The sequence below is a fragment of the Octodon degus genome, unplaced genomic scaffold (assembly GCF_000260255.1).
Source record: "Octodon degus isolate 3935 unplaced genomic scaffold, OctDeg1.0 scaffold00014, whole genome shotgun sequence".
Classification (NCBI taxonomy): Eukaryota; Metazoa; Chordata; class Mammalia; order Rodentia; family Octodontidae; genus Octodon; species Octodon degus.
In genome coordinates this window covers 3,098,137-3,111,370 of record NW_004524590.1, presented here as the reverse complement: position 1 = coordinate 3,111,370, position 13,234 = coordinate 3,098,137, and the positions used below count along the sequence as shown (strand labels likewise).

At 44.3% G+C, this 13,234-nt stretch overlaps 1 protein-coding gene and 1 pseudogene across 1 annotated transcript in view; both read left to right on the top strand.

The window, feature by feature from the left end:
- The first annotated feature begins 9,730 nt into the window (after positions 1 to 9,730).
- Positions 9,731 to 11,329, top strand: LOC101572207 (annotated as a pseudogene).
- Positions 11,330 to 11,554: 225 nt separating this feature from the next.
- The window catches only part of LOC101578314 (60S ribosomal protein L31-like), a 43,793-nt gene continuing 42,113 nt past the window's right edge, over positions 11,555 to 13,234 (top strand). Inside the window, exons 1-2 of the mRNA XM_023709682.1 lie at positions 11,555 to 11,560; positions 12,880 to 13,200. Coding sequence (XP_023565450.1) covers positions 11,555 to 11,560; positions 12,880 to 13,200 — 327 coding nt within the window. The remainder of the gene's footprint in view (positions 11,561 to 12,879; positions 13,201 to 13,234) is intronic.

The window sequence follows — 13,234 nt, the reverse complement described above, 5'->3', positions numbered from 1 at the left end:
CCCGCATCTTGTACAGCAATTAACCACTAAGAAGAATATATGCAGTGTATTATTTGTTGAAACTGTACTTCCGATTTGATTTGAAACTGTCTCATATATAAAACTGTCGGAAAAAAAAAGAAAACAAAAAAAGATAAGTTTGAGTATTTATAGATAAATGGATTCAGCTAGAGACTCTATTAGTAAGAGAAATAAAATAGATCCACATGTGCAAACATTGGATTATCTTGCAAGTGTGAGAAACAGAAAAAAACAATGAAAATCTACAAGGTACAACAGATATTGTGAAAGGGAAAAAAATTTCAATGGGAAGGAAAAACTGGTTTGAGGAAAAGGACAAACGAAAGAAGGGAAAATATATTTAGGTATATATGCAGAATAGTTTGGATAATGGTCGATTTCTGCTGGTCTTTTACAAGGAGCAATTAATGTTTCAACTTTTTTTTACTTTGATTTTTTTTCCTCTTTTGAATTTTTTATAACTTTTTTGTTATTGTTTTGTTTTGTTTTTTCTTTAAATGAATCTTGCATGTTTATATCTGCTAATCTGAACAACTAATTTAGAGATATTCAACCACTGTTGAGTTCCTACTTTGTTTAGTAAAATCTTGTCTCATTTCTAGTATTTTTTCTATCACTATTTTGTATTCTTTCAAAATGAAAAAAAATAAAGATTAGATTAAGAAAGTAAAGCCACAAGGTAGAAAATAATCGCAGTGTATGTATTCAACCAAGGATTAGCATGCAAACATATCTTCACCCTTTCTGTAGTGATAGTCTCTGTACCATCTCTTTTTTCTTTACTCTAAGTTAGCCTTGTGATTTTCTTTGGTAGATGGGACAAGAATAGAGTGATACAAACACAGACACAGTAGAAATCTCTTACTCCTTTTACTCAAAGGTTTACTACAAAGCTTAAAAGATCAACTTAACACAGTATCTGCCTAGTTATTTTCAGTCAGGGCTTGAGAAGAACAAACTGTCTTCTTCTTTGCGGGGAAAGGCAGAGTGCTCTCTTGGCCCTAGAGGATGTACAGCAGCTTATCTTAATAGAGTAGCTTTATGCAAGTACGTGTGCTTTTCTATTTAAAGTAAAAATATAGAATACAGAGAGAGCGAGATACCACAATCTAAAAACAAGCGGGACGCGATACCGCCCACCGGCAATCAATCCCAGAACTCTGAGAGGCTGAAGCAGCAGTACCACAAGCTCCATGCCATCCTGAGCGATTTCATGAGTTAGCAGACCCTGCCTTAAAATAAAAGGTCAAACCTGGCTAGGAATGTAGCTTAGTAGGGAGGTCCTGGGTTCAATACCCAGTACCACAAAAAAGAAAGAAAGAAAAGAAGAAAGAAATGAAGAAAAGGAAGGAAGGAAGGAAGGAAGGAAGGAAGGAAGGAAGGAAGGAAGGAAGGAAGGAAGGAAGGAGAAAATAAACAAGATATATTTTAGTTTCATTAATCTTCTGAGGCTCTGGGGAAAAAAATAAAGACACCTTCCGCAAGGACGCGTCCTCTCATTCCACAGATAAATAAGCAAACGCGGGTGCGGTGTACCACTTCCGGGACTGCCTAAGCCTGTCAGCACACAGAAGAAAGAGGGTGGCTACTGCAAGCAGCTAATTACAAACCTCTTAATGTTCACACCGCAATTAAAGACATTTATTCTTGGTGAAGGATGTCTCATAAGCTCGCAGGAGCCCGGCAAGGAAGCTTTTCCCGTGCTTTCAAATAACCCGTCCATAAATTAGGAGAGTCTAGCAATAAAAAGGGCCAATTAAAGTGATTAGTTCTGCATGTAATTTAGTTTATTTTCACTCAAGCTCTTCAGCCTCCTTCCCTCCTTTCCAAGGACAACGTTCTGCAAACCAAACAGCCATATTTCAGCGTATGCCCACACAGCTCCAAGAAAAATTGCTTTTGAAGAACGGAGGAAAGGGCCATTATTTACCCATTTGGGACACTCCTTCCATATTAAAATCAGAGATTCGCAAATAAGAGAAAGCGTGACAGTTCGTCCAAAGCCCAGTCTGGTCCGCAGAGCCCTTGGAAGGAAGGGCAAGTGTCACATGGGAAGGGGATGAGCTTGGGGCCAGAGGGACGGCCGGAAGCTGCGCACTCAGACCCACTTATCCCTGCGCTGGGGCCTCATGTGCACAGCGAGGGCGATGGCGACAGCACCAGGGCTGGACCCAGACCCAGGGCACTGCACGGTCCTTGAGGATCTGCAGCGCCCTCCCTCTGCCTCTGAGAAGCCCTGTAGTTCCGCGAAGGCTGTGGCCCCTATCACACAGGATCTCCCATTCTTCTTCATTGGGCCAAAGGACCCAGCTCTGTGAAAGTTTAATTTCAAATTGTTCACAGGAAGTTTGCAAAAGTGAAAAGCAGGCTCTGCCCCCACCCTCCCTGCTCAAACAGGCCCTTTAAATTGTCCTACTGATAGAGGGAGAAAACCTGATCTAGGGAGGGTGACCTCCAAATGATACAGGGAACCTCCAAATGACAGGGAAAAAGTGATCCTCCTGACCTGACCTGCACGAGTTTGTGTTCTCTACAACGGAAGAATGAATTTTAGGAATAAACAGAGGTTATGAGCAGAATATATTGATTGAGGGAAAGAAAGCTCTTGTCTGAGAGAGGGACAGGAGGGGGGTCCCGAACGGGTTGTTCCCCCAGGAGCTATCTCTTCCAGGGACTTTTATAGTGTAAAACCATGTAGGGCTAAGGTGGAGAAAGTGGGAACTCTCTTAGGTGGATGTGGGGTGGGACAGAACTATAGTCAACCAATGGGATTACAAGCACCATTGCTCAGGGAAAATTAATTAAGCCTGGAACTAAATGGGAAAGGGAGTCATGTAGCAAGCAGGCATGAATGTAAAACAGAACTTTATCTGGTAGCCATCAGATAAGGACTCTTTCTGGCTTTCTCAGGGTAGTGCTCAATCTCAGATGCCAATCTTTATGGAGGTTAGCATTTGTTTGCTCTTTAGGTCTGGCTCACAGCGGGAGCATCCACCACTCCCACAGTTGTAAGGTAACTTGTCTTTTGTGCTGTCTCCTTGGAGGGCCTGGCCCTGTCTGACTGCCTATAATATTTCTATCTAACTCGGCTGCTGCAACACCAGCACGGTCCACAGCCAGGCGCTCCTGATGGCTCACCCCTTCTGTCCAAGGGGATCATCTGCAGCTTTCAGAACTCCCAGGATGGGGCCAGGGAGATGGCTCAGTAGAATAAGCGCTTCCCTGGCAAGTGCAAGCGCCTGAGTTCAATCCCTGGTTTTGGCAAGAAAAAAAAACAGAACTCTCAGGATCTCCCACACCACCCACTCGCCCACACCACCCACTCACCAGATATCCTGAGAAACAGTGGTGTGAGGCAGGGAGCAGTCCTGGAAGTCTCCCTTCTCTAGCCTGGACACCTAGACATGCGCACTCACTGTGATGGGCCTGCAGCTGGAGACCCACCCGGGCACGGCTCCTCCCCGTGTGGTCATGGGCTGTTGTAGAAGACTATACTCTACGCCCATGGTAGCAAACTTATGCCATGTGTTTTATTGCGCTTTTTTAAGACAAAAGATATCAATGTATGAGCTGCTGTTTTCTGAAGTAAAACTCAGTATTCAGGTTTAATTGTCCAAAGCTGAGTCAGTTCTGCAGAAGCCTTGGGAGGGAGGCAAGGTGGGGGAGTGGAAAGGGGAGGCGCTTGTGCCCAGAGGGCTCCCCCCCTCGGGAGGCTGTGTTTAGCACTCTGGAAAATAAGCGGGTTTTCGATTGCAGGTTGACACCAGTCTCTCCCACTCTTCTTGAAACACTTTGCCTTCTCTGAATGCCTTTCATCTACACACTTTGAATACTGACACACAAGTGAAAAAAATCATATAATCCCAAATTTATTATAGGAACAAGAGCCCTGGAAGTGCATAAAAGCTACCACTTGCCGGATCATAAGGAAGGCCGAGCAGGGTGGCTGGAGGACTGCCCGACCCACGCAGGGGACACAGAGTGCTCTCCCCAGCCAGGCGCTGCCCACAGATATGCAAACCTTGGCCTAACCACTCAGGAGAAGACGAGATCTGGCTCTGAACACAATATCTGATGGCGGCCACTGTACAAGTAATCCCATGCTCTATTCAAATCTGCGACCAATCCTGAAAGGCCCCTGCTGAGTGACTCATCAGTGAGCCACCAGGGGGCGCTGTGGGCTCTGCCTCCCTGCCCTTCCCTTTTCCAATCCAAATCTTCTCACAAGCAGTGAGACCCAGGACTATTGATCTCACTCTGTCTCGTGCTCATGACTTGTGCAAAGGTGCTTGTTGTGGCATCTGCCACTAAATAAGCCACGAATTGACTGTCCCTTATTTGAAAGATTTAATGCAGTGTCTTCAATTGTGGCACTGCCCAAATAAGGAGTGGTGTGGTAGTTTTCTCTTACTAACAAAATACCTGAGATAATCAATGAAAGGAGGTAAGTCTTGTTTTGGATCATAGTTTCAGAGCTTCTAGCTCAGGGTTGGTTACTTTACTTCTCAGGGCCTGTGGTGGGGCCGCATATCATGACGGTAGCATAAGGCAGCACTCAGCTCAGGCTGGGATTCAAGCGAGAGCTAGACACAGGAGGGCCAGTGGCTACAATAGTGTCTGCAAGAACAGTCCTCCAGCGACCTAACTCTTCCCATAATCCCAGCTCTTAAAGGTTCCACCTCCCAACAGTTTCACCCTGGGGAATAAACTTTCAACAACTAGGCCTTTTAGAGAACGTTCCAGTTCCAAACTCTCTCCTCTTCCCAGATCTCTGTCTTCTCGTCCTTCTGCCTACGTAGCTGCTTTGCATGCTCCAAGCTCATTTGCTTTGGGCTCTTCTCTGGGTGAAACAACTATGGTCCTTCTTCTCCTCTGGATCTACCCAGGTAGCCATAGTCACCTGTGTCCACTTCGGACATTGTCAGACTTGCAGACACTCTTCTGCAACTTCCTCTGAATTATCCATATTATTTATGAAGTGGACACTGACTGTGGTGGATTGACAACTGGTGGTCAATTTGTAATACCCAGCTGAACTGAACCAGTGTGGTGCTGGGTGTTGGGTGTCCACCTGAGGGTCGTTGCTGGCAGCAGAAGAGGCAGAACTGGAAAGGAAGAAGTTTAGAAGCTCTTAGGGAACTGTTGGTTCTCCTGAGGAGACTCTCGTGCTTCTTGTCAGAGGAGCTCAGGACCTTGTCATCACTAAGAATGACTACAGTTCAATCCGGGGAAGCTGTGGTCCTCACTTGGATCATCAGTTCCTGGCTCTGGAGGGAATGATGGCGCACTGACTAATCTCCTGAAAAAGCTTGTCTTGCTGACTTTCCTGACATGAGCTTGGCTGTTCTCATTGTCAAAGGAGCTTGGGACCTCATTATTGCTGAGAATGGCTACATTTCATTTTGGGGGAGCTCTGGTCCTTGCTCTGAGCATCTCTTCCTGGCTTCAGAGGGGAAGATGGGGCGCACTTTAGTGTCCTGGAGAAGCTTATTGTGCTGGCTTCACTGATATGGACTCAGCTATTCTTATCATGGGAGGAGCCCAGGCCTCTCTGTTGCTGAGGACAGTTGTGGTACTTTTCAGGGGAGCTCTGGTGGTTACTTTGAGCACTGTTTCCTGGCTCAGGTGCAGATCTGTCAGCCCACAGCGCAGACTTTCTATCCTCTGTTGTTGCCATTTGGATCTTCCCAGTGCGGATCCTTGAAGCAGACTTGCATGAAACATTGTCATCAACTCTTGACCTCCAGTTGGACTTGCCAAAAGCGGTGTTGGGCTGTAGGTCCTCAACTGGACTCATGCAGGACACTGCCTTGGCTCCAGGAACTCAGCTGGATTCCTTGGGTCTTCAGCAAGTGGATGGATTTCCTGCACTTTGTATTTTATTCTGGGTAACTATTATAAAATAGCCCTATAAATTATGTGTCCTGTATTGTTTCACTTGCAAATCTTGACTACAACATTAAGTTTTCTGAGGTTGGACACCAGCTATTCTTTGGATTCATTCATGGTTTTAACAATGCCTTCCATTCAGAAAGGTACAACTAAACCTGTTATAAGACTTGGTATCTCAGGTATCATAACAGAACAGAAGCACTGTCTACCTCTCCAAAAAGGGAATAGGATAAACACTAACAATGTTGGACAAAATGTGGAAAGCTTTATATATTTTTGGCTATGTTTTTATTTGCCACAAAAATAACAATACTTCAAATGCCAAAAATAAATAAAATCTAGAATCTAGAAGGATAAGCCAAACACAGAAACAATCTTTCTCTTTGGAACACTGAGCATCTATTTAGGACATTATGGATTCTAGTGATTAAGATGAAAAGCCTGAGGCTACCAATGTGAGAAGTTGCAAAGTGCAACCTCCTGGGCTAAATCAGTGAGAAAAATTCTGCATTCCACATGTGTTCACCCCAACACACATCCATACAGAAGGTGGGCAGACAAGGAGGTAGACTTGTGTGGGTTGTGGCCCTGAGTGAAGGATGGAATAACCACCCTAAGAAGCGTTAGGCATCCTTTGTCCTCATGCAAAGACAGCATGGATTCATACCACCTGGGAGGTCTAATCTGAAAGACATCAAGGTGTAAGCTCAATTTGAAATTTAAAGCTCAGACAGATAACCAATGAAAGTAAATTTATACTATAGTCCTTAAAGGATCACCACAGATGCACTTCCACAAAATCTCATTTCAAAGCCAAAATAATTTTTTAAAAATATTGGGCTGAGGGTAAAATTCAGCAGTAAATCACATGCTTAGCCTTCCTGAGGTCTTAGACTCAATGTCCAGTAACAGACACACACACACACATACACCTCTCAAGGAAAATAGGCATGACAAGCAAAAACTAGTAAAGATGTCATCACCAATTTTATATTCAAATATACCAGAAAGATTATAAGGTATTCATATTTAATGGAATTAAATAGAACACTGATAAAATGAACCAAAAAAACTACTAAAATGCCAAAACATTTGACATAAGGAAGTCTCAGTTTTTAGCATATAATTATTAAAATAAAGATTCCAATGGATGGTACCAATAGAAAAATTTTTAAAGCAGGAGGGCTGCTTGCTAAAAATGCAAGCTGCATGTGAATACACACTCTATAATGCAGCGTAGAATCATGATGAAGCAAGAAGAGCAAAAGAAGGCTGAAAGACATAGAAGACAGAGTGAACGTGTTTCATGTTTGTCTACTAAGGGCCAGGAAGAATGAAGGAAGAGACAGGGACGTATAACATTTGGAAAGATAGTAACTAAGTAAAAAAGCAGAATTGCACCTAAGGACACAAGAAGCATCCAACATCCCTGAGAGCCTGACAGCCTATATATTAAAATGATAAGAGAATTTTTTAAAAAGATAGTAACTGTGAAAACTTTACAGTGATAACTGACTTTAATACTTGTAATGCAAAAACAATTATAACTTAAGTACAATAAAAATAAAATCTGCTTAGAAATACCACTGTGAAGCTATTTAGAATTAGTGGTCAAAAAGTACTTTTAAAATCACTGAGAAAAGACAATCTAAAAAAGAATAGCAAGTGGCAAAGGGAAATCAGAAGACGGTGGAATCATGTCTTCAGTGTGCCAAGGGACACGCACATGTCCTTAATGTGCTATTTGTCCATAAATATGTCTTTCTAAAAGGAAATGAAAACATAGTTACCCATGAATGACTCCAGATGATTCAAGAAAGTGCAAAAATTCTAAATATCTAATATTAGTAAATGAAATTGGAAAAAAACTGTCAAGAAAAACCCAGGTCCTGACCTTGCTGAGTTCATTGCTGAATTCTACAAGAACTTTAGAGAAAAATATTGTAATATTCCTCAAGCTCCTTAATGAAATTGAAAGGGAAGTAGTACTGCCAAACTCATTCTTAGAAGCAAGCATCATTTGCTACCAAAACCAGAGACATATTCAATGAAAAAAGAGAACTCATTCAGTCTCCTTAATGAACATAGATGCAGAAATGCTCAATGAAATACTGGCAAAAAGAATGCAGGAAATCATGGCAGCATTAAACATCATGACCAAGTAGGACTCATCAACAGGGATGCAGAGATGGTTCAACACACGCAAATCAATAAGTGTAACACACCACATGAACAGAAACATGGACAAAAACCACATAATCATCTCAAGAAGCACATAATAAGCATTTGACAAAGTACAACGCCCATTCATAATAAAAACCCTAATGAAAATTGAAATAGAAGGTCTTCATCTAGATCTGATTAAAAAAAAAAAAAACATCTATGGCAGACCATCAGCCAACATTACGCTAAATGGTCAGAAATGGAAAGTCTGCTCTGTGACCCCAGGAACGAGACCAGGATGCCCACCGCCACTGCTGTTGTTCCGCACAGTTCTGGAAACATTAGCAGGAGCAACTGGACAAGAGAAAGAAGGAAAAGAGATAAAGACAGGAAATGAAGACATGAACTTGTCATTATTTGCAGATGACAGATGACACAGAACTCTCCCTAGAAGACCCCAAATACCCCTCCAAAATACTCCTCAACTAATAACCAAATTAGCATAGCAGAATACAAAGTCAGTTCTAAAAAATTAATATCAATCCTGTACACTAACAACAAAGTAACTGAAAGAGAAATTAGGGAAATAATGCCTTTCATAATAGCATCAAGAAAAAAAATGCAATTCTATGGAATACATCTAATGAAGGAAGTGAAAGATCTTTACATTAAAAACTATAATACTCTGAAAAAGGAGATTGAAGAGGATATATGAATATGAAAAGATATCTCCTGTTCTTGGATAAGTAAAACCAATATAGTGAAAATGGCCCTGTGTCCAAAATTATTATACAGATTTAATGCAATCCCAATGAAAATATCTGTAGCATATCCTACAGAACTAGAGAAAGAAATCTTAAAATTCATATGGAATCAACAGAGATCAAAAATAGCAAAAGCAATTCCCGGCAACAAAGGGAGGCCATAGCACCACAATCCCCAATTTGAAGTTACATTGCAAAGCTACAGTGACACAAACAGCATGGCACTGGCAAAAACACAAAGAAGCACACCCAAGAATCATTGGAAGAGAATAGAAGATGTATAATCAATTTGGACTTGATTGATTACTCACTGGAATAAAGCAAACCTCTTTAACAAATGGTGCAGGGAAGCCTGGCATTCCAGGGCCTGAATATTGAACCTAGACTTGTATATGTCACCGTGTGTTAAACTAAAATCAAAGTAGATCAAAATGAAAACAGTCTGCTGGAAGACAGAATAGGTGCAACTCTTGAAAACATCAGTTTAGGCAAAGACTTAATGAACAAACCCCAGCAGCATATGACTGTTATGAAGAATGAGAACTGAGATCAGAGCAAATTAAAAAGCTTTTTAAAAGCAAAAGAAACCACCAACAGAGTGAAGAGACAACCCACAATGAGGGGAAAAATTGCCAGTTGTTCCTCAGACAAATAAGTACTATCCAGAGTACATAAAGAACTCAAAAAATCAGACCCTCTCCAAATTTAAAGCTCAACCAAAACAATGGGGATCTGAGATGACTATGCATTTCTAAGATAAAGTATGAATTGCAAATAAATATATGAAAAAATATAAAAAATCATTGGTCATTAGAGAGATGCTAATTAAAACAATAGTGAGGGTCGGCCATATAGCTCAGCGGATTAAAGTATGAGCAACAGCACCGACCCGCCGGGCTCCTGTGCAGGACCCAGCAGTTCGGCTCCCCCCGGGCCGGACCAAGGCCGCCAGCAGCGCCGCTGGGTGTGGAGCGGACCCAGGAGATGAAATGACAACGTCAACCCTCCAGAAAGCCATTGATCTGGTGACTAAAGCCACGGAGGAGGACAAAGCCAAGAACTATGAGGAGGCACTGCGGCTGTACCAGCATGCTGTGGAATACTTCCTGCACACCATCAAGTATGAGGCTCACAGTGACAAGGCCAAGGAGAGCGTTCGAGCCAAGTGCGTGCAGTACCTAGACCGGGCAGAGAAGCTGAAGGATTACTTAAAAAACAAAGAGAAACACGGCAAAAAGCCAGTGAAGGAGAATCCAAGCGAGGGCAAGGGCAGCGACAGTGACAGCGAAGGGGATAATCCAGAGAAGAAGAAGCTGCAGGAGCAACTAATGGGTGCTGTTGTGATGGAGAAGCCCAACATACGGTGGAATGACGTGGCGGGGCTGGAGGGGGCCAACGAGGCCCTCAAAGAAGCTGTCATTTTGCCAATCAAATTCCCACACTTGTTCACAGGCAAGCGTACCCCTTGGCGAGGGATACTGCTCTTCGGACCCCCTGGCACAGGGAAATCCTATCTGGCCAAAGCTGTGGCAACAGAGGCCAACAACTCTACCTTCTTCTCTGTGTCCTCCTCTGATCTGATGTCTAAGTGGTTGGGGGAGAGTGAGAAGCTCGTGAAGAACCTCTTCGAGTTGGCCAGGCAGCACAAGCCCTCCATCATCTTCATTGATGAGGTAGACTCCCTCTGTGGGTCCCAGAATGAGAACGAGAGCGAGGCTACCCGGAGGATCAAAACAGAGTTCCTGGTGCAGAAGCAAGGAGTGGGGAACAACAACGATGGGACTCTCGTTCTTGGTACCACAAACATCCCCTGGGTGCTGGACTCTGCCATTAGGAGGAGGTTTGAAAAGCGCATTTATATCCCATTGCCTGAGGAAGCCGCCCGCGCCCAGATGTTCCGGTTGCATCTGGGGAGCACTCCACACAACCTCACAGATGCCAACATCCACGAGCCGGCCCGGAAGACAGAAGGCTACTCGGGTGCAGACATCAGCATCATTGTGCGGGACTCTCTCATGCAGCCCGTCAGAAAAGTCCAGTCAGCAACGCACTTTAAGAAGGTCTGTGGCCCTTCCCGCACCAACCCTAGCGTTATGATTGATGACCTCCTGACTCCATGCTCGCCAGGGGGCCCAGGGGCCATGGAGATGACCTGGATGGACGTCCCTGGTGATAAACTCTTAGAGCCTGTGGTTCGCAGTCTGACATGCTCCGGTCTTTGCCTACCACCCGGCCCACAGTGAATGCAGAGGACCTCCTGAAAGTGAAGAAATTCTCAGAGGACTTTGGACAGGAGAGTTAAAAGCTGCTGCACTTAGGCAATGGTGAAGGTGGCAAGTAGGCTGGGGCAAATCCACAATACTCCCTAAACCAGTGGCCAGACAGGGCCCCAGGGCGCGCTGTAGTCACTACGGCTCCTCTGCTGCCCATGGCCAGCCAGGGAGCAGGAAGAAGGCCCTCCATCACTGACCCACCGCCACAGATCCACGCTGGGTACACACTGGCTGCCCTACTTCTCTCTCCTGGATGCTTACTGACTCCTTCCTGCCCCTCTGTCTTTTTTTTTTTTTAACTGTTTTGATCCCCTAAATTAATGCTGCTTTGATTTCTGTCTTGTTTATAAATAAAATCACCTGGAAGTGTCATGGGCAGGAGCAGCCAGGCCCAGCCCCTGCTCCCTTTACTCCCAACTTCGGCCCCGTGAGAACAGACTGATGGAGGTAAGGAAGCCATTCCCACCCTCCGGGTGTGCGTCCAGGCCCACGTCCTCCCTGCCGGCAGAGACAGTTTCTGTGAGCACAAGGCTGCTTTGATCTAAGGCAGGCAGGTGGTCTTCACTGCTGCCTTTTCTTCCTGGGTGTGAGAACTCTGAGCCCAGCCACTGCCCCTGGGGCCTCGTCCTGGAGATGTCTAATAAATCCTTTCCCTTCCTGAAAAAATTAATTAATTAATTAATTAATTAATTAAAATAAAGTATGAGCAAGCAGGTGCAGTGGGCCAGGTGGTTGATTCCCAGGCCTGCAGTGCTGGCCTGCCCCTGGGGCGTGCTGAGACAGCAATTGAGACTGAGCGTGGTGATGCGACTGTAATCCCAGCTCTTGGGAGGCTATAAACAGGCAGATCACTGTGAGTCTGATCTAGTACTGAGACCCTGAACACCCTGTAGACCCTTCCCTAAAATACAAAGAAAAACAAAAACACTGAGATTCTATTTCATTCTGGAAATAATAGCTATCATCATAACTATATCAGACACCCAAATTTAAATGCCACATTGTTTCTCTTGTGGCAGAAAACCAGTGAGGAAGTAAGGATCATACTAGAGGATATCTATTGGGAAGTAGGAAGAACACGCAAAAAGAGAAAGGGAACAAGGGAGGAGAAAGAGAGAAGGGAAGGAAGGAAAAAGGGACTTCCAAATATAATGGAAGGAAAAAACGGAAACTATTAGGTGAGAACCCACACAATCAACCAGACCAGGCATTCTGACATGGGTAGAGATTTATTGGGGGCATCAAGCAGGCTGGCTGTTTAGCGGACCAACACAGCAGTGAATAAAGGGGAGGCAGGAGACTTTCTGGGATCTTTTAGGGAGAGCTGATCTTGGCAGGGCTACCTGGTCTGTGGGGGACCTTTAACATTAACAAAGGAGAGTTTCATGGTGGCTTGCTCTGCCGTGCTGCCTTTGGCTCTGCGTGGGGCCAAGGGGGAGAGAGTTTGGGGGCGGGGTGCCTGGGAAACCAAGAGGGAGAGTATTTGGGGCAAGGTGCCTGGGAAAGTTTGAATCCTGACCTATCAGAAACAAAGCTTTTAAAAATGGGGAGGGTAGGGGTTGAAGGCAGGGGAGGATAATGAGAAAAAAAGGGAATTAAGATATATTATGTATAGATATAGATAGATCCCTTAAGACAAATGTGATCCCTATGTATGGCAAATATGTCCTAATAAAAAATAAATGATCTTTTTTTTAAATTAGACTCACAAAAATGAATAACTGTGTCCAAAATATCTTTACTGCTTTCTGCCTGGGGCCCGGCAGAATGGCTCCCGCAAAGAAGGTAGCGAGAAGAAGAAGGGCCGCTCCGTCATCCACGAGGTGGTGCCCCGAGAACACACAGTCAGCATTCACAAGCGCATCCACAGTGAGCTTCAAGAAGCGCGCTCCTCAGGCATTAAGGAGATCCGGAAGTTTTCCATGAAGGAAATGGGGGCTCCAGACATGCGCATTGACACCAGGCTCAACAAAGCTGTCTGGGCCAAAGGAATAAGGGATGTTCCATATGGTATCCAGGTACGGTTGTCCAGGAAACAGAATGAGGATGAAGATTCACCAAACAAGCTGTGTACCTTGGCAACCTGTGTTCCAAGAACTAACTTGGAAATAAAGTTACAGA